The 22,755-nt window shown below is 35.6% G+C and overlaps 1 protein-coding gene across 6 annotated transcripts in view; it reads left to right on the forward strand.

Moving 5' to 3' along the window:
• The window catches only part of ARHGAP21 (Rho GTPase activating protein 21), a 134,658-nt gene that overhangs the window by 54,635 nt on the left and 57,268 nt on the right, over window positions 1–22,755 (forward strand). For all 6 annotated transcript variants that reach the window (XM_054592604.1, XM_054592589.1, XM_054592595.1 and 3 more), the window contains exons 3-4: window positions 1,812–1,991; window positions 4,810–4,834. In XM_054592604.1, the coding sequence (XP_054448579.1) occupies window positions 1,812–1,991; window positions 4,810–4,834 (205 nt within the window). The remainder of the gene's footprint in view (window positions 1–1,811; window positions 1,992–4,809; window positions 4,835–22,755) is intronic.

Consider the following 22,755-nt stretch of genomic DNA (forward strand, 5'->3'; position numbering starts at 1 on the left):
TCCCAAGATCAGAAATTTAGCAGATGAAGATGCAGTGAAGGAGACTGGGAAGGAGCCATGACTCAGGAGGAAAACCAGCATGGGAAGTCAAGTGGAGAAAATCTTTTGAGGAGGAGATGATCCTTGTGCCAACTTAAAAATCAAAGATTAAAACGACTCTTTGAAAAGAGAATCGACTCTTTCTTTTAGCCAGGTAGAGGTGACCTTGACAAAGCAGATTCTAGTAGTTACGGAGGCAAAAGGCTGATTTAAGTGGAATCAAGAGAAAATGGGAGGAAAAGAATTAAAGATAGTAACTAGAAATTTGTTCTAATGAAAGCAGACAGCCCTGGCTGGTGTGCCTCAGTGGATCGAGTGCCTGCGAACCAAAGACTCGCCTGTTTGATTCCCAGTCAAGGCATACGCCTGGGTTGTGTGCCAGGTCCCCAGTAGGGGATGCACAAGAGGCAGCCACATACTGATGTTTCTCTCCCTCTTTCTCCCTCCTTTCCCCTCTCTAAAAATAAAAAAGTAAAACCAAAATTTGTTAAAGGCAGACATAACTGGGGAGGACTGTATGGTCAAGAAGTTTTTGTTTTGTTTTTGTTTTAAGATTAAGGAATTTACAAAATGTATATATGCTGATGGGAATGATACAGTAAAGAAGAAAAGACACAAGAGAGTGGAGAATTGGGGGAATATCTTCAAATAATGAGAAGGAGTGGTATCTAGTACACAAGTGGTAGGGTCTTAAAAGGATGGACAGTTCAGCTGTTGTAATGGGAGGGAAGAGAGGAGAACAAAGGCACAGTTACAGATAGGTGGGCCATTACGTTGTCATCTTATTGCTTGGGTTTTTCAGTGTAGTTGAAAGCAGGGTCATCAGCTACTAGTGAGAATGAGGGAGAAGGGATGAATTCGTCATTGAGGATGAATAGACTGGAGAGATTTATCATTGACAGATAACACTAACGACTCTTGAGATTAGTGGTCACGATCTTAGAGTGAAAACAGTCGCAGTAGTTTTTTCCTCCACCCCTGTTCATCTCCATAGGTGCAGGCCCAGAGTAGGCATTATTGATTTATCTAGGGTTAGGTGACTTGGAGGAAGTTAGAGAAAGGCAAAGGAGTGAATTGAAGCTGGCTTAAGAGAGAAATGAGGACAGGGGGTGGGGGTGATAAGGAACGGGGAAAAAGTGGTAGGGTCAGCTCAGATTGAAGAATGGTAAGGGTTGGGATGTGAGAGGGAATGAAGAATGGAACCCTTGATTTGAGACTATGGATGGTTTTCAGTCATGATCAGATAAAAGCCTAGAGTGGAGAAGAGATCAAAGAATGGTAAGGCCAAGGTAGTAGAAGGATGTCTGTGTGGATACTGAATTTATGCTCATAACCCGAAGGCCTTATCTATTATTTGCTAATATCCTTTGTTGCTGTTGGACTCTCTGGTAACAGTTCTAGAATTTTTACTTGGTAAGAGTTTCATGTCTCTTTGTTCATTGTTTCTTAGTCCTTAGTGCTCTACATGATTTTCTTGGTGTTATCTTTCATTTCTTCTGTTGAATTTAAATTTTAGCTGTTAAAATTTCTAATTTTCAAGAGTTCTTTCTTCTGATTAACTTTTCATAGCATCCCTTTCTAGAAAACAAATTGGTTTTTGATGGTCTGCATGATTTGTGCTAATACATACACAGTTCATGCACAAGAATATGGTTCTTTTTCTCTGTTAAGATCATATCTGCACTCAGGTATGACGTTTTTATATATAATTTTTTCTAAGTGAGGAGGTATATTGTATTAGTAGTTAACATTTCAATATCTTTTCATTTTAGGTATCAAAAAGGAAAGATGAAAAAGAACAAAGTGAAACTGTATCACCATCTGAAGATGAAGCATTCTCCTGGACAGGTCCCAAAACAGTTATGTTGAAAAGAACATCTCAAGGTTTTGGTTTTACATTAAGGCATTTTATTGTTTATCCCCCAGAGTCTGCAATTCAGTTTTCATATAAGGTAAGAGAAATAATTAAATTAACTTGAAACAAAAACAAGGCTATTACTATCTCTTTCTGGTCTTCCTCTCACTCTCCACTTCTGTCTCTTTCTATCTTAGAAGTATTATATTTTAATTTTTATTATATTCTTTTAAGTATTCTTCTGTCTTCTAGAACAGAAATTGTAATCTTCTCTGAAAGGTTATACTGATTATTAACTCCAAATCTTTTTCTTTTTAGTATTTTTAATTCTGAATCATTCTACTTTTTCTATCATGTTGCTGTTTTTCTACTATTTAGAAGGGTGGTGAGTTTTCTGGGCATAGAATGCAGAAGAAATAGTTTATTAAAATATTCTGACAATTATAAAAAGTTATTGGGATTAGACTAATACTTGACTTTAAGATGTATAATATAATGGCAAATCAGAATCTGAAAACATAGCTTCTTACCAGGGTGAATTACATTTAAATACGTCAGTGTAGCGTAGTAACATGGTCTAATGAGGGGCAGCATGGAATAAGTATAATGGCAGCTGACACACTGAGTACATACATGTTCTGTGTTCTTTACTGTTCTTTATGAGCATTACCTCACTTCGTTATTAGCCCTGTATAATGTAACTGAAAACTGATCTGAGTCACATAATGAGTAAGTCATAGACCTAGGATTTTAACTTGCCAACATGAATGCCTAATACTTAGCTACTGTACAACAATATAAGAAAGAACAATATTTATAAGAGTTATGAGACCTTGGCCAAGCCACTTAACTTCTTCTGTCTTCTAGATTTCCATTTTAATATGAAGGAGTTAAATGAGAAGATTAGAAAACCCTTTCTAACTCAAAATTTCTATGACTCTAAGCCTGTCTTTTAAAACATAATATTAAATTGCCCTGGCTGGTGTGGCTCAGTGGATTGAGTGTCGGCCTGTGAACCAAAGGGTCACCTGTTTGATTCCCAGTCAGGGCGCATGCCTAGGTTGCGGGCCAGGTCCCCAGTCGGGGGTGCACGAGAGGCAACCACACATTGATGTTTCTCTCCCTCTCTTTCTTCCTCCCTTCCCCTCTCTCTAAAAATAAAATAAATAAAATCTTAAAAAGAAAAAAAGACTATAGTGTTAAATTGCTTCTGGCGACCACTTCTTTATTATATCTTTCCAGTAAAATGTCTCAGAGGATAAGCTTTTTAAAATATTAAATAGTTTTTAAGAGTTATAAATAATTGCTACTTGGGAATTAGTATTTACCATTTTGGGGTTCCTGAAATGTCTATAAAACTACTGAGCACTGGATTTTCTAAGAATCTACTCTAAAATGTCTAGCATAGTATTCCTTATGTGTTAGTTCGCATGTGAGAGCACTTGCTAATTTAGGAGTCCCTTCCTTTAACTCCATATGAAGACTGAATCTGTGTTTTTCTTTCTCTTTGGTTTTGTTTTGAAGAAGAGTTTTTGGTCATGGTGAACATATAGTTAGTATAATTTTATAAGAATTTTACCAAACACAGCTTAACGATGCATTATTATTATTATTTCTGTTACTGGAAAACACTTCTAGAAGTTTTAGTAACAGTATAATTGTAAACAGCATAGTTATTGGAGACAGAAGAACCTGGGTTTGCATCCTATCTCTGCCCCTTGTTAGCTCTGTGAGCTTGGGTCAGACACCTAACAGACAATAACAGCATCTTTCTCACAGATTGTTTTGTTGCTTAAATGATATAATATATGTAAAACACTTAGTACAGGAATTGGAATACAGTAATCACTCAATAAACTTTAGGTGTTAATGTTAAGATTGTGTAACATAGATATTCTTGCGAATAGGTCTTTCTTATACATTTTACATGGAAAAATATATATTGAAATCTTTTCCTTTTTAATTTTGAAATTTTGTTCATTTAGTTCAAAGGGAATTTTTAAAAATTCCTATTGTGTAGCTTTTAGAAAATGTGCAGTTAATACAACAATGTTTTAATTATGTCACTTAGCTTGCAGTCTTACCAGTCTCAGAACAGAGCTTATAACCAGAAAAAACATGCAGGGTGGGGTAAAAGTAGGTTTACAATTGTTCATATGGAAAATAATACAATAATTAATCACTAATAATACAAGAATAAACTGTGTTTTGTGTACTTAACAAATGTAAACATACTTTTGTCCTACCCTGTATATTTGGGCAGCTAAAATAAAGGTCAAAGTTATATAATAAATTATCAGCCCTACACTAATGTCTTTTTTCTTTCTACAATAGATTGTAGCTTTCATATAAGAGGCTCAACAAATGTTTGAATAAATGTATTTGTATACTAGTTTTCCAAAGTTGCTTTTCTGATTTCCCAGCTAGAAATAGGTAAATAGCAGCAGGACAGCCTGGTAGCAATGAGAAAGATAAACCTCCAAATGGAATACAAGAAACTAAATAAAGAGCATTTTGGAGCCACTCATTTTATATAAAGACAGTTCTGGGTCCTATAATAGACCCTAAAGGCACATTTTGTTAAAGGGTAGTACAGTAAGTGGTGACCAGCCTGGCCCTCTCTCCCAAGCCATAGGTTCATCTCTCCAGATGCCTGCTTTTGACCCCTTCGCTGTGGGTATCTCCACACTCAGTGTCACAAACTGAACTGATGTCTTCCTTCTGAGTTGGCCTCAGCCATACTCTTCCCATCTCTATTTATGAAGATCCCATCCTTCTGGCAAAAGGCACTGTTAACAAGACTGTAGTTGGCACATTTTGGGGAGGGCGGCTTGAATTGAATTCAGTCTTGCTGTGATTTCACTAGGGTTTATAAATATGTATTCATACATGGATATATATTTTTTATTTTGTAGGATGAAGAAAATGGCAACAGAGGAGGTATGCTATAAAAGTTGTGATTTTTCTCTGAATGTTTTTCTATTCATTTCTTTCTGTTCTTTAAGTAATATTAAATAAGATTATACGGTTTTGGGTGTTAAATTATATCACAGTTCTTGGATGTGAGAGTCATAGAAATTAAGTTTTTATTGTAGATTCAAAGTTCTATGAATTCATTGTCTCATAATTTGAGCAACTGATGATTTTATTGTTAATTATATATTAGTGTTTATGGGGGGAATATATCATGTGATTCTGAGGAAAGTAATTCTGACATTGTTATTCAATTAGTATTCTCACAGTTACATTGAGTTAAAATTTACATGCAATAAAATGCACCCATTTTAAAATCTTTTCATTTTAGATAATTTTAGACTTAAAAAATTTGCCAGAATATGTACAGTTTTCATATATACTTCCTCTAGTGTTAAACACTTACGTAACCATAGTATAATGATCAAAACTAAGAAATTAGCATTGGTATGATACTATTACCTAAATTACAGACTTTATTTGGATTTTTACCAGTGTTTCTATTAGTGTCCTTTTTCTGCCCCTGGATTCAGCATCACACTCACTTGTCATGTACCCTTAGTTTCCCCAGGGCTTCGTCTTTCCTATATTTCATGTCTTCGATACTTTTGAAGAGTACAGGTCAATTATTTTGTAGAATGCCCTTTAATTTGGGTTTGTCTGATGTTTTCTCATCATTAGTTTGAAGCTACACATTTTTAGCAAGAATATATGAGTGTAATCACCTGTGTAAAGTTTTATAACTATGTCCTTCCACATACATTAGAAATGTACTTCTGCAAGTGAAGACCAGCACGTGATAGGCATGAGACTGTAAATGCTGTGTGTTCAGGGGGTTGTCTGGGCATCGGCACGTCATTCTTTAAGACGATAGGAGAACAGAGGACCCACGGCCTCTTCGCTCTTGCTGATCCTGGTTTTATAAATTTTCCCTTTCCCCACTAATGCCCATTTCTGACCCATGCCAAGTAACATTTGGACTTCATCCTGAACCCTGGTGCATGACAGATGGTGAAAGAGGAGTGGCCCATCTTGCACCATGACACTGTGAAGGGTCCTACCTGGACGTACACTTTCACTACTTTTGACAATGTTGAAAGAAACTATTTTCTCTCATTTTAACTCTTAACATAAGCATTCCTACATTTTAAATCTGACATGAGTATTACAAAGGTTCATCAACAGGTGAATGGATAAACAATTTGTATATATCCATAAAAGGGAAAACTGCTCAGCAAAAAAGAAGATAGTATTATTAGTACCTATACATACAATGTAGTGGATCTCAAAAATATCATGCCCAGCGAAAGGCACAAAAGAGCACATATTGTATTATTCCATTCAAAAGAAATTCTAGAAGAGGCAAAACTAATCTAGTGACAGAAAGCAGATTAGTGATTGCTTAGGACCAGCAGAATACTGACAGCAAAGGGGCACAGAGAACTTTATGGAATGACAGAGAGGTTCTTCTTTGGTATCATTATCTTCACTGAAATGATGGTTTCACAAGTTAGGCACTTAAAATAGGTGCAGATACGTAGTACCTGTAAATGCATGCTGTAGATTCTATACTGTTACCAAAGATGGGCTCTAAATTTGCTTTTAAGCTTTTTCAGTGGCGAAAGACAAACTGAAAATATGGTTAGTCAAGGCTTTACAGTATCATAGAAAAATAACCCTGTTTCATTGAGCTCTGAGACAGATTTCTCCTTTGGGCCCCCAGAATGGAAAACAAAGAGTAACATAGTAGATCATATCCGCAGTACCATCCCTTCATATGGCTCTTTTTAAACAGATCCCTCAGTGTAAGCTAATTTCAAAACCCCGAGGTCCAGTTCAGTTTAAAGGGCTTCTCAACTGGGGACAGTTTTGCTTCCCAGGGGATACATGGCACATTGTAGACATTTTTGGTTGTCACAGTTGAGGGGAGGGTGCTGTGCCACTAACATCTAGCAGACCGGAGATGGTGAACATCCTACAATGCACAGGATAGCACCCCACGACAAAGAATTATTTGACCCAAAATGTGAATAGTATGGCTGTTGAGAAACCCTGAATTACAGTGATAGATACCAACACATTGTGGCTCAACTGTATGGGCCCCCAAGAGTCTGGCTTGATCCAATGGCAATAGTCAGACCATTTAGGAGAATGGTTATTCAAGACCATGTCTCCAGTGACCTTTTATGAGTATTATACCTTACAGCTTAATTTCGGTCTGAATCGAGTTACAGCTGTTGTTTGCGATTAAATTATCTGGCTCTTCTACTGGTATTGCATGTTGTCTGTGAAGGGATAATCATGACTAAGGAAAAGGTTACATTTTAAGAAAATATGGAGTCCATATAATACGTACGTATAATGACAACTAGAAGGTAATTGAAATGTAATAAAAAGTTAACATCAGGGACCTGACAGATTGAAGGAAAAAATAATTATAGGCTAGGTTAACAAAAAATTAAAATTAATAATTTAAAAGACTAGTGGAGGAATTAAGATAATAAAATTACGGCTTTAAAATAAGAGAAATAGAAATTTAAGCAACTACTTCCTGGCAAAGCAAGATCCTTATGAACCCTAAACATTGTACTTTTTCTTTCTAAGAATAAAAACACTTGAAAAGGCATAAGAGTAACTGCAGAAATTGTTCTGGGCACTTTATCTCTATCAGGCATCATAATGCATGTTATTATCTGATTTAGTCCTCACTGTAATGCTGTGAGATGTGAGACAGTACTACTTCCCATTTTATTGATGGGGAAACTGAGGCTGAGAAAGATGTAAAATAACTCACCCAAGACCACATGGCTGAGTTGCAGCTCTGTGTGTCCAAATCAGGTGTGTCTAACTTTAAAGTCCATCTTCTTTTAACTTGGGCATTTTACTTCATTCTCTTAAAGTTTCTTCATTTCTTCAATTTTCTTTTAAAAATGTCTTTAAAAATAGTTTGACTTACATAGGATCAACAGTTAGTGAATAAAAATAAGGTATATTTAGAATGTTAGGAAGTTAACTTTGTAAAATCTCTATGCTCTGTGAAAGTTAAAAATAAGGAAACTTGATTGATATTTGTGAATACCCAAGGACAAAGAGGCCACGTAAATGTTAAGGATATTGGAAGTTTAAAGGCCCTGAACATCTTACAGGAACTACCATCACTTGCTCCTTACTATGGAATATGTGGCTAGAAGTGTGGACCTGGGAGGTTCGAGATTTAGACTTACTAGTGCCTTTGTCCTGGTTTGCGCTTGCTATCTCAGTTGGCAGTGGGGGTCAGAGGCTAGTGCACAGAGGCCTACTTAGCTTAAGTATAGTACTTGTAATATATACCATTCCAACCACACTGACCAGCCACCGGAACATAGGCTGTGTGAGAAAAACTTCTGACTTCTGCACAATTCTTAATAGATCAGTTTTTAGAATGCAACATATTTAGGGACAGGCTACATATAATTTATTATTTTAATTGAACCACATGTTACGGTTTTTTAGTAGCCTCACTTCTTTTAAAATTTCTTTTCAAACTTACTGAGAATACGAAATCCTTTTATGTGAATCTTGTTTTAATTAAATAGAATCCGAGCCTCAAGTGTAATGGTCCGAGTCAAAGCCTAGAACCACTGGAGAGAAAATTAATTGCCAGATTGTATTCAGACTTTTAAGAGATACTCTTGTAATGCTAGGATTCTGTGAAACAATGGAAAGGTTTTATTTTGGTATTCTTTCTTTTTGACAACAGACGGGAATCTCTTTGCCACTTAATTTTCTGATTATTCTCCTTACCCAATTTTCCATTCTGTTTCTTATATCCTATATAACTTTCTTGTTTTTTTTAAATTTTTTTCATTTTTGTTGGTTAGTTTTTTGTACAATAATGCAAGTAGCATTTATAAGAAAAAAAGCTGTTAGGATAGAAAAATAGTTTTTGGTAATAGTGGCTTGTGGAAAATTGCTCTCTTGTTGACATCCTGTTGTTCTTAAATGTGTGGAGCAAATATTCATAAATAATTAAAATAGAAATAATTGAAAGATTATAATTACTATTATTTTTTATTCTTCCATGAGTAAAAATTTTCTTAGTTTAGTAATAAGGGTATTTCCAGTGTTCTAATACAGTGATTTTCAAGCTTTTTCATTTCATAGCACACATAAATTAATTACTAAAATTCTGCAGCACACTCACCAAAAAATATATTTTTTGCTGATCTGACCAAAAAAAAAAAAATAGGTGTAATTTTGATTCATTCACACTGGCTGGGCATTGTTGTGTTGGCTGTTATTATTTGTTCATTTGACAGTTGAAGGGAAAAGAGGTCATTGCCCCTAAGTATTCAGGTATCGCATGTTTTAAAAATTCTTGCAGCACAGCATTTGAAAATTGCTATTCTAAAATGTTATGTCATTTGTTACTGCTTAAATAACTACTGGATTTCTACTTTGGCTTTAAAATTTATATTCAAGCATTCTAATAATAGAAACAAAAAGTAACTGGGGACTCTATAAATTTTCTTAGTGGTAAAAATTTATATTTTGTAAATTATATTTTCTGAATAAACAACTCCATAGCCTATTGTTGTTTTCTAATAACCAAAACTCTTTTAGTGGCAGGAAATAGAATCTCCCTCAAACCACCTCAGGAAAGATGTGTTAATTCTAAAAACCAACAGGGCATTTCCAAATTCAAAGCCAAGCGCTGTGGGAAACTCAGGGAACCACAGACACTAGAACTGGGTCCTGGAAAGCTACTAAATACAGAGGAACAAGAACAACAACAAAATCTTGGCTTTTGATCTTCCAAAAACTGAAACTCTGGTATTTATAAGGTGATTTAAATGACTTTCACAGTTAATTTTGCTTATACATAATTTTCTCCTGAGCTGACTTATGTATAAGGTACAGTCCTTATTATATTTTTTTCCCTTCCTCTTTCATTATTATACTTCCAAATTCTTGAATGAGAAATCTGATTGGCCCACTTCGTCATTTTATACCAGCTGTACAATACCCGCTGTGTCTGGATATCAGATGTTCCTCATTTTAATGAAGAAATAAATTCTGTTAAGCTGAGAAAATATGGTATATTTAAAGCCATTAATTTTCATTCACAGGTGAATATTCCCTCAAATTAATATAACACTAAAATATGGACATAAAAATTTATTGTGCGAAGATATTCTTGTTATGGGCAGGTTTAAGTCTGTGGTGCAGTGGTACAGGATAAAAATCATGCCGCATTACTTCTAAAATTTAGCAATACTAACAGCTCTGTGGATATTTTTGATGTCTTTGGGAAGGATCATTAACTGAATCATTTTAGGATCCATTTTTAACTGTATTGATAGTTTAAACTATTTTAGTTCCTCTGGTAGTTAGGTAAATACTCTCATTAGTTGCATAGTTTTATTAATTTTTAGTACTTTTCAGGAGAGTAACTGTAGGTGTCTGAAGATGTCTTGAACATTTTTTTTTTCCACTTTATGCCCCATGGCTCCTAAATTCTCTATTTTGGGGGCTACATTTTACATAATCTCTTCCAATATATTTTGATAATTTTCTTCTTAGCTCTTTGAGTTTTAAATTTTTATTATTACAAGTCCTCTAGAGTACCACACCAAACGAGCTCAATCATTTCTCATAGTTTTAGGCTTATTTTTCAAATTTCTTCAAACATGGTAAGGAGCATTGTTTATAATGTGTCTAGTAATTCCATTATCAGGAGAATTTGTGAGTTTGTTTCTCTCTCTCTCTTCTTTTTTTTTTTTTTGCCTGTTCTAGCTTGGAGTGGGTTTTTATTTGTTGTGTATATTTGACTATTTTATTTTGTTGACCTTCAAAAATTACTACTGAAAATTCTTTGAAGTTGATTGGTATTTGCTTTTATCCAGAGCCAGGCTATTACTTGATTTGGCATATGTATCTACATAAAGTTTGGCCTATCGTCATGTCTTAGGGATTGGTCTTCCCTTCCTCCTCTGCTCCCTTTCCTGCGTTGTGTAGCACCAAGGTAGCCGCCGAGGGTAGGAGCATCGTCTCCAGTTACCTTACTCATAAGTGTGGGGAGTGTCTCCTAATAGAGTCCTAACTGGATAGGACTTGGGCTTTTTCTTCTGCCAGCTGAATGGAAAAGCCCTTAAAATGGAAGCTTATGTTCACTAGCCTGGACATATGTTATATTATTGATATTAATAGTATATTGAGGGGTAATTTTCTAGTAGCTTGGCATATGTATATGTATATGCGGTACTACGGTTCAAATATAAATTCAGCATTTCTTTATACTAGCTCTAGTATATTGATACTTCATTGGATGATTGGCTACTTATGAATTTGTCTTACTAAAATGCCTTTAAATAATCTTATGAATGTAGTTATAATAAAATCACCAAGTTATTTGTAGTTTGCTATTGTGGGCGATGTTTCCTAATGTAAAAATATGAAAGCTTGTATACATACACACATACATTCATACACACATATATACACATATACACACACAAAGATAATAAGTGATTCTGTATGTTGCTAGTAACAAGTTAACTTCAATATACTTATTTTGTACTTCTCCATTGTATGGATGGGCACTAGGGTCTTCTGATTAACGTTAAAACACTTGGGAACCTCAGATGTGAAGGACAATGATGGCAAGGTTATATGTAAATTTTGAAACTATGATATGTATTTTTTTTTTAAAGACTGAAGGAACTTGAAACTTTGTTTGAAAAAGAGATGTTTGGAGGAAAAAGTGATAGCTGTTTTTACATGTTTGAAAAGATACTTTATATAAGACAAAGTTAGATTGTTTGATATTTTGCAATTAGTAAAAGATACAGATAAATTATTTTCCTAATTCTCTGCCAGAAAATCCCTACTCATATTTTGGAGACAGTTCATCTGAGTAATTGCTCACACCATGCGGTAAACAAGGAGACACTTTCTGCCTCCTAAAATACCCATTCCTGGGAGGTGGTGGCGGCAGCACGAACCTGATGTGGGAAAACAGAAGAATAAGGGAGTGATTATATCTCTTGTCCAAAATTGGTCGTTAGAATATGCAAGGTACAATTTTCCTACATAGTCAGACGATTTATGTTGTTTATAGGAAGAAAAGTTTTTATGTAGTACTTCAAGATCAAAGACTATTAAGTATGGAAACTGTCTTTTATTGTTGAATTTTCAGTGCGGAGTAAGTCCTTGATAGGCAGTAGGAGCTGAAATATTTGTTGAGTGAGTGACTAAAGGGAGGTGCCACCACCTTGACTTGGCACCACTCCAGAATAGCTGTTCCCAAAGCTGCAGAAGTTAGCATGTTAGCATCTGCACTGCTGCTGTCGAGGAATAACTTCTATCTCTGCTGCCTTTCTCCTTTTCTTTCCCTTTTCTCCCACCAATCACCTTCTAACACAAAGTGCCAGTGACACTTTTTAAATTTAGAAATCTTATTTCACATAGCTGCTAAATGGGTAAGCTAGAACAACGATAACAACAACATGATACTTCAGGACTTCAGTAGGAATTTGTGCTTCGTTTTTGTAAAATACATTGGTAAGGTAGTCAAGTTAAATGGGAGGCAAAAATAATTTTCTAACTTCATTTTGGAAGTCCCAGGAAACCATATTTACAGTCACTTGAAATGAAGGCAGTTTGATTGGATTAAAGTAGGCAGTAGGCATTGTCAGAAATTCAATGTTTTTGTTGTAGATTCAAGACTTTGAAAGACACACTAAGTAAAATTTGTCAGGGTAAGAGGATAAATGCAATTAAAAAAATCTCTTTAAGCGTTCTGAACCTTTAAGAAATATGACGTCCAGGATTTCAGAAAACTAAGTGGGGTACTGAGCAGATAGGGCTAGAAATATGAAAAATTCAAGGAAAGTACCTGGTTGGAGTATTAATGTCCTAGACTGTCTTTGGAAATAACTTCTCTATGAGAAATGTTCAGAGGTGACTCTGTGATTAGGTGATTGTGAGTTGTCTTTCTTTTCCTTCCTGCTCCATAACTTAGGACCTTGAACCGCCTAGCTGGATAGTCTCATTTTTTTTTTTTTTTTCTGATTGCTCTCCAACTGGTCTGCATTCAAAGTATGTGATTCATATTTCCAGGTAATAAGTTAATTTTTATATACTATACTGTCCTATCCTATACTATAACACAATATAATATAATATAATAGTTATGGCCTCTGCTTCCAAAGTTTAACTGGTAACCGTTTGCCTTTGGTGTAAAACTAGAATCAAAATATTACAGTATGAATGTGAAATACATTAAGTCTTAAAATATGTTTCCGCTTGTTTATTCATTCGCTTAGCAAACATTTGTTGAGTCACTGCCATGAGCCACTGACTAAACTATTTGCTAGGAAGGGAGCAGTGTGGCTTCTCATCTCACTTCCTTCAGATAGTTGTTCAAATGTCACGTTAGAGAGGACGTCCCTGGTCATTTCATACTACAAAAATACTACAGCTCTGCCTTTCACTTTCCATTCCTTCTCATTCTCTGTGACACTTGTCACCGTCTGTTACAGTATTTCTTGTTGAACATTTGCCTTTTTCAGTTGGAATGTAGAGCAGGAAGTTTATTTGATTCATTCCTTTTTCCTTAAAACCCGGAACAGTTCCTGGCTTGTATATGTCATGAATAGATATGACACAGGCTTTGGCTCCAAGAAGCTCCTACTCTGGTGAAAGAGGAAAGTATGAAATAATTACCTAAGTGGGAAGTATGTATTGTACAATCCTTGCGGGATCACAGCACAGGAATTATCTAACCACCCTGGGAGGGTTTTCATGTGAGATGTCCTTTGTGCTATTGACAAATGAATAGGATTTTATCAGGAAGAAGGAAAAGCAGTATTCCAGAACAGACCTCAGATATTAGACGTTATGTTTACCGAGGTTTGGAGGTAGGACTTGGAGATGGATTATATGTCGGCAGTTAAGGATAATTTGTAGAGGATTATGCTGAGCTTTTCTGGCATGAATGAGATGGAGATGGAGGTACCATTAACTGAGCGATGCTGGAGGGGAGACGTACCCACTCCCTCCCCTGGAAAAATGAGTTTAGTTAGGGATAAGGTGCATTTCTGATGCTGGTAGAATGTTCAGTACTCACTTCAAAATTTGGGTGCGAAAGCTCATAGGGGTTGAAAATAGATTTGGGAATCATTATATATGCTATGATTAAGTCCTAGGCATAAATGAAACCATTCACAGAGATCATGAAGACATGCAGAATAAAGATAAGACCCTAGAGAAGGCAACATCTGTGAGGTGGTCAGGAAGAAGAATCAGAAAGGAAATCTGAGAGGAAGTTTTAAAGGTATGAGGACAACCAGAAAAAGTTGGTGGCTTGCTAATTAAGATACTATTTTAGGAGTGAGTGGTTAACTTGTCATTTGTTGTAGAGAATTCATTAGGCTGGAGACTCAAAGCTACTGGTGGGCTGGACGTGACAAGGAGCAAATTGGTGAAGTAACTAAGAAGACTTCAGTACAGTGGACAGAAGGGGTGAGGAAACTAAGCATTAACAGTTTGGAACATAAATTAGAGCAGTGAACCTCAGTGAGGATGGGAGTGGGGTAGTGGGTGTGCAATTTTGCTACTGCCATGCCTGGGGACATTTGTCAGTGCCTGAGAGACCCTGAATTAGAAGAGAAGAAAATGCAGATAAGTGAGTATAGACTGTTCTTTCGAGAAGTATGAAACTGAAGGGATGGAGAAGGACATGTGATAACTATGTAGAAGGATAGGGAGAAGTTTTGTTTTTTTAAGTTTTGAAAACGTGTGTCCGTGAGATCTGGGGAGAAGAATAGCAATTGATTGATGTTTACAGATGAGAAGAGATGTTTTAGGGGAGCAAGGTCCTGAAGAAGGCTGGTAAACAAATTATCACCTGAGATAGGACAAGAGGAAGTAAGGATGGGCAAAAATTTAAAAAAAAAATGAGGATATAGCAATTTAGATACAGTTAAGTAAGAGACAAGGTTATCCAAATAGTGGGGAGAAATCAGAATGGAATAGCAAATTCCAGGAGGCAACCTTCAAGGAATGGAAATTAAAATATAAGCCAGAGCCCTGGTTGGTGTGGTTCAGGTGGTCGGATCGTCGTTCTGTAGCTGAAGGGTTGCAGGTTCGATTCCCAATTGAGGTACATACCTAGGTTGCAGGTTCAGTACAAGGTCTGGATGCATGCGATGCTTTTCTCTCACTTTGATGTTTCGGTTTTCTCTCCCTTCCCTCTAAAAGCAGTGAAAAAATGACCTTGGGTGAGGATTGGAAAAAAAAAAAAAATACAAGCAAGAGACTTGGGTGAGCAATGTCAAGAACTTAGCTGAACTGGGAAACTGTAAATCAGTGGGGTTATGCAATTTCATTTAGCTGCAGTAGAACAAGAACAAGAGCAGGCAGCATATGGTTAGAATTCTCCACAGTTGGAGATTGGCAAATTGAATGCTTTTTAAGGTCAAGGGGGAGAGGAAGTTGAGGTTTCTGGTGAATTTTGTTGAAATATTGATGCCTGGGTAATCTTAGTAAGAAAGAAAGTGATTTCTGGAGGGAGACTGATAGTGCTGGAGAATAGAGAGGGCCAAAGGGAATGGAAGGTCTTGGTAGAGTTGAGGAGCAAGTTAAATGGGTTAAGTGGTGGGGCCACAGTAAGGTCAGAGATGGAAAGATAGCTGCTGGTGGTTAGAGCACTGTAACAGACTTTTCTGGGTTTGCAGAGAAAGTAAAATCTAGCACAACAGAAATAACAGAGCTATGAATTGAGGCATGATACATAGTTTGTGAAATTCCTGAAACTTTGGAGAAAAACTTCAAATACTCCAGAAGGCAGATCCCAGGACTTCTTTGTTCATTGTAGGATAATTGGCACCTGGCAACATGGCGGGAGCTCAGTAAATATTTGTAATGAATAACACCCTTCCAGAATCTTCGTTGCTCAGTAGTTTATAATGCCAGAAAATTTTGATTCATGTCTGACACCTAGTGGTATTATACTCAAATTACTATTAAATGGCAGCATTTCCCTTCTACTATTTGAAGGAAATTTTATAGATCAGTTGTAAAACAGTGGCTTTGTTCCTGAAACAAATCTCCAAGTTGGTTTGGGGCAGTTTTACTGCTAGCATTTTCTAGGGCTGTAATTTGAACCAGCCAGTAATAGATATTTATTGAGTATCTACTATAAGCGTGGCACTGTTCTCTGTGTTGGAGATTTTCATGGAGGGTATGTTCTCCTGCATATACGAATTCACTGAATTTGAATACATAGCCTGAACATTCGGTTGAGAACTGAATTTAGAGTACTATTGTGACTTAACATGTGAAATCTTTCTAAATTTATTTCATGGCTCTTGGTGCTATTATTTCTATGTCATGACTTAGGACTTTCCTTAATTTTAAGTCAGCATTTAGGAAGCTGAAAGTAGGATTGAGTTTGTTGTCACTTTATTATCCACCTTGAACAGAGTATATAGTATTCTCTGGAGAACCATGGGAGAATTTTGTTGTCTTTCCTTAAAAAAAAAAAAAGTAAAATTCTTTTTTGTTAGTGGTGCATGCTAAATATTTAAAGTATTTATGAATGAGTAGACATGATATTTGGGATTTGCTTTAAAATTTTTTAGGAAAATAAAGAGTAGTGTAAATGAAACAAATTGATCCTTTATAATTATTTAAGTTGTGTTCATGAGGGTTTATTCTGCTGTTTTTTTACTTTTGTGTATTGACCATTTCCCACAAAAATTAGATGGGTGTGGGTTAACACAAAGTTTATCATGATTAAGTTAAAACATGTTCCGCTTTTAAACAGACTTTATTTCATTTTGTCATATTTTGTATTACTTGAAAATCAGATTGAGTAGTGAGATGGTATGTGATTTTCTGTAATAGATACAATGTGATTGAGACCTGCTAGTGTCCAGATATTATTAGAATTTTGGGTCTGAAGCTCATGATAATTGTACTGCTAGTGTACATAGTACTGCTAGTGTCCAGATATTATTAGAATTTTGGGTCTGAAGCTCATGATAATTGTTAGAGCTGCAGATTGGAGACTTGGGAGATAAAAAGTACTAGTCATCACCCTGGAAATGAGAGCCTCTAAAATGGAAATTTGGGGAGTGCTTAGATTTAATAAGCTGGCATATACAAAGTCTGTCCCAAAAAAAGTCCAGCCATTGTTAATATAACGAGGATGGTTTGCACAACATAGATGTAACCTGGTAGCCAAGGGGAGTGGACTGGTATGTGCATGTGTGAAAAATGACTTCACTATACTAATCAGTGGGGGCAGTAGATGCCCTGAGTGAGCATGTCTACTGTGTGATTGTTGCATTCAAAATGACTGAGAGAGTAGAGCAGTGAATCTGCATCAAATTTTGCATGAAGCTTGAACATTCCTCCGTGGAAACTATTCAGGTGATTCAGAAGGCCACAGCTACGGGTAACTGGTGATTGGCAGCTTCCTCACGACAATGCTCCGGCTCACACGTCACGTCTGCAGAGTTTTTTTGGTGAAACATTAAATTACTCAGGTGATTCAGCCCGTCTACAGCCCAGATTTGGTGCCCTGCAACTTCTGACTTTTCCCCAAACTAAAATGACCTTCAAAAGGGAAGAAATTCAGACTATCGATGAGATTCAGGAAAATACAAAAGGGCAGCTGATGGCGATTGGGAGAACTGTGTGAGGTCCCAAGGTGCCTATTTTGAAGGGGACTAAGGCATCATTGTCCTGTGTACAATGTTTCTTGTATCTTGTTTCTTCTTCAGTAAATGTCTCTGTTTTTCACATTCCAGACTACACACACACACACACACACACACACACACTTTTTTTCCTTACTGCATCTGCCCTTTGCAAAAGGAAAAAAGTACTTAATATGTGACACATTATATTAAATTGGTTCTGCTTAATTATTTAACATATAGGATATATTTGTCATACACTATATAAGGATTGTTTTTTGTTAGGCACTGTGTCTCTGTTAGTCTCTTGAGATAATTTTGTGTGCCATCAGCAAACCTAACTCACAGAATAAAGATTAGAAGCCTGTTTTCCACAATAAAAAAAAAAAATGACAAAATATTTCAGGCAAACAAAATATAGGGGAAAATGTAAGTTCTAAATACTTGCTATCTATCTTAGTTATCTTAACATTTTAGCATTTCTTCCCCAAGCCTCTCACACACATCTTCCCTGCCTGCCCCTAGACATAAATAGCTATAAATATGTATTTCATACTACTCTCTCCTATTCTTTTCCCCCAGAGGTAATCACAAGCCTAAATTTGGTGTTTAGTACTCCTTCTGTCAGTTTTTTGCTGTAGTGGATCCTTAATTCCTAACTTTTGCTCAATAAATTCTTTTATATGCCCCCTTTTTCCTGTGGCAATCTCTTATCCATCATAGAGAAATAAAGATCATTTTCCCTCATTCAGACTCAACTTTGATATTATTTTAATCTCCCTTACAGTTTCAATTATTTTTGGTCTAAAAATAGGTATTAATTTCAATAAGCTATTTAATTGATTTTCTTTAAATAATTAATGCCTGGAGCTCTAATATTCTATTATGTGATGTGCCTCTTCAGCATTCCACCTCTGTAGAGGGTATACTTTTTCCAGGGCTAATTTATAACTTTCACATTGAAGCACAGCTTAATCTCGGCTGCCTTCTCTTGTATAGAGATAGAGTTGTTTTTTTCCTATAACAAAGAAATTAATAAATAGAACACTTTAAAAAAACTCATAATAAAAGCAGAGAAAATTTGGTTCCATTAAAAAAATTAATAGCATGTTTGAGAACTCTGAGAGAGCAGAGGGGAAAAAGCTTAATTTTAATGATAGCCATTTTCTATTGCTTTACTTTTGGTTAAAATATGGGTGTTTCTTTGTGTAAAGGATATATTTTTTCAATCTATTAGGAACTGCATTTCTCTTGTCCCCAGAACTCTAGGATCCCTGACTTAGGTTTACATGTTTTTCTGTGCAACTTCATTACAGGGCCCTTTTTGTAATTGGCATAGCTTAAATTTTGTTATTTCTTAAAATAATCTATTTGCTTTCATCCATTTGCTTTGTATGCTTAGTATTTTAATTTCGAAATAATTTAAATGTTGCAGGTGATTTTGACTTTAGTGCTCTTCAAAGAGGAGGGCCATTAGTGATTTAAATCATCTTTCTAACTGACAAAGCCCAAAGCCTAGAGATGAAGCACTCTGGTTTTAGACCCCAGTCTCTTTGAAGATAGGTGTGTAGTTCCGGTCAGCTACTGGAAATCTTCTAGTACAGTTTTTCTTAGTTTCCCACATTCTTTTCTTTAGCATTCTTTTTGTTTGGTCTGTATTCCTAGGCTTGCTCTTAAGATGACAGTTAAGGTTGTATATTCCTTCGACCAGTATTTATCAAGCACCTGCAGTGTGATGAGCACTCTGACCCTGACCATCCCAACAGGTACAAAAGCCTTCTGAAGGTTCATCATCAGCCTAGCATAGTAATAAGTGCACAAGACATGATGTAAGCATTTTAATGGATTATCTATTTTAATACAGCAACCTTGCTGGATAGGAATAAATGAATCATTTGTCTAAAATCACTTGGAGGTAGGGTTGCTAGATAAAATACAGGAGGCCTGATTAAATTTGAGTTTGTGATTGACAATATTTTTTAATACAACCATGTACCACATAGTGCAGAATCTAGAAATACTACTTGGAAAATAAATGGCAGAGCTGAGATTTTTAAACCATGTAATCTGGTAATAGGGCCCATACTCTGACCTACTGCATTATACTGGATATGGAGAATAAAAATCACATCCACCTAGAACTTCATCCAGTGTTTGGATGGCAGTTACTCCAACTAATTATACTTACAATAATGTAAAAATATGCATGCGCTTTCTGATTTAAAAGTCTAGAATTCAGCTTCAGATGAATTCCTGTATAATTTGTTGGTTTCTTGTTTAAGTCTTTACTAATTTTATATTAAAGAGCATAAAATGAGGCTTTTACTGTACTTGGTAATTTTAGCCATTTTTGTCCATGTCAGATCTGTATTTTTACTTCTTTTCTCAAATATAGAAAGATTTAATTACATGTGGGTGCTAAAAGGAAACATTTTCCTTTTCTTTTGATAAGGTCAAGGAAATGACACATAAATAAGGTATTTAACATGTCCTGTGTGTTTTTTAAAAAAATGGGAAATTATAAAATACAGATGTAGAATTGAAAGAGGGTTTTGCTAAGAATTGCCAGGAAAGCCATCAGACTCTGCCAAATGATCATCCAGGGAAGTGAGGAATCATTTTTCCTGGGCAATTGCCAGGATTAAGGATCAGGCTTTTAGTTTTGCATATCTAGAAGATGACTTACAAAAAAATAGAGACACAAGAGATAGAAAAACACATATTATAAATTTGATACCATTGATTTCCAGTTCTAGCAGAATTGCAGACAGCAAGTATTAAGAAGGCACTGTTCAAATTAAGGAACTAAGTGTTTACTCAAGACTAGGAGTCAAAGAATATGGAAATTGATGAGAAGTATATTTCTTAGTGAACCTGCCTGTAATTAAGAGGTATCTATGGAAAATGCTTCTATTGTCCAGAGGAATTGGATAATACCTAGGTAGTAATAGCAAGTCAGAATTTTGGAGAAAGCCCAGAAACAAGAATCAAAAGTATAATTCTCAGCAGGTATTATAGGACTGGCCATAGCATTGGCTTCTTTTTTAGTGTAGTCTGTATGTTTTTTAAGTCTACTCATGTGTTTTCTGGCATAGTGTATTGAGAGATTTGTTGATGGCAAAGTGTCATTTTTTACACTAGCAGTCATTGCAAAATCAGTTTTTCCTTTATGGAAATTAAAACTGAATTATTTTGAGCTACATACAACCTGTTCTGTATAAGTGAAATTTTCTATCAAAAATTTTCAAAAGTCATTATGTTGCTACTCAGCCAACTTTTTCTTATTTGTAGAACTCATTAATGGTCATTGACATTTTGTATTTTTAAATCTAAGTCTGGTATTATCACCTTTGGAACACAGTAGATTAGAAAAAATTAATAAATGTTTCTTCTCTTTTATTATATAAATCTTTTCATGAAAGCAATGAGTTGATGCAACAAAACTTATTAAACCCTCAAATCTCTAGCCAAGAGAAAATAGATGGTGTTCCTTATGCCAGCTGTTGTAAATATTGAGTTGGCCCTGGAGGGACCTAGCCTGACTACCAGTTTGATTGGAAATGAGTATCTGTATCCTTTCAAATTAATTGTTAAATATACTGTCTACTTGTATTTAGTAAAGCTTGACAAATGAATAAGTAGTTTAGTTCCTTCTGAAGCTGCATAGAACATGTTTGGAGTCCAACCTGGGTTCAAATCCTTTCTCCGTCCCTTTGCAAGTACAAGGAGTTAGTCTCATTTTTTTTCCTCAGTACAGTGGTGATAGGCGGATCATAATGCCCATCTTGAAGACTTGTGAGAATTAAACTAGACAATACATTTAAACTGATTAATTACTTATTGAATATTTGCTGTGTGTCAGATATTTTAAGTGTCATGGATATCAGGGAACATGATAAAACCCCTGCTCTTCATTTTAGTGGGAGAGACATACAGCCAATATGTAAGCAAATAAAGTAATTTTAGGCAGTGAGTGGTAATGTGTATGAAGGAAAATAAAGCCTGGCACATACAGAAAAATTCCCCCAGCATTTAACAAAAAACAGTTTTCAAAGTATAGCAAACAAACGCTGTTCATCCTGATGGAACAATTAACCTGTTGCTATGTTTATTTTTCAGTGCGTGTGTCTGGGTGTGTGGGTATCTTGGTTTATTTTTTCCCCCCAAACCATTTGAAAATGAATTTGCAGATATAATTAGTCCCTAAGTACTTTAAGAATTAGGACATTCTTCTGTGTAGCAGGGATTTAACTAATGTTTGTTGTCTTTTTGCTCCTGCATCTCATGGAGAAAGCAATCACAGCTGTCTGTTATAGCTGTCATCGCTAATCAGAAGTGACATGTTCTTTGAACATAGAAGACCGTATGAAGTTTTTTTAGGAAGATATCGGTTATATAATTAATGTAGATTTATAGTATTTAAAATTGAATAAGAGATACTTTGCAAGGATGTTTTTATAACTAATCGAAATTTTAATTCTTAAGAACATAGAAATAGGACAGTAGTTATCCTCATTTAAGCACTATGCAAGGAAGAGTGGAAATATACATTTACTGAGAAATTACGCCAGTTACTTGCTATACCAAGTGCTATTCCATATTATCTCATTTGGTCTTCATAGAAACTCCTGAGGCGTATAAAAACATAGAATAATTGTCTATATTATAGAAAAAGAAGTAATGATTTCTTTAAGTAAAGAAGTTTACTTAACTGCAACTGGACTATCAAGTGACAAAGCAAGGATTTGAATCTGTGTTTACTGGTTTCTAAAACAGAAGCAATTTTCACTAAACCTGTTGATTTTTTAGTAGTTGAGTTAGCTGCTCACTAATTAGAAGGACTTCTTTCAGTATAAATAGCTAAATATGTAATACTGATCAATATTCCTGTACTGGGAAGCTACTTTTGAGACACCTTTGTGATACACCATGATAAAAAATCAGTCTTATATGGCATTCATTATGAAGCCTTTGTTTTTGATACACAGTCATTTTCTGCCCAGCATTGCTGTTTAACGAGTATTATTAACCATGCACGTTTTCTGTTATATTCTTCTTTAAGGTCAGGTCTGTGATTCTCAAACTGGAATGAAATGAATCAGAGTTTCTGATTCAGCAGATCTGGAGTGAGGTCCACAGATTTGCATTTCTAACTCATTTCCTGATGATGCTAATGCTGCTGGTCTGGGCGCCACTCTTTGA

Source organism: Pteronotus mesoamericanus, unplaced genomic scaffold (genome assembly GCF_021234165.1).
Source record: "Pteronotus mesoamericanus isolate MK-2021 breed Mesoamerican mustached bat unplaced genomic scaffold, CSHL_Meso_final contig_130, whole genome shotgun sequence".
NCBI lineage: Eukaryota > Metazoa > Chordata > Mammalia > Chiroptera > Mormoopidae > Pteronotus > Pteronotus mesoamericanus.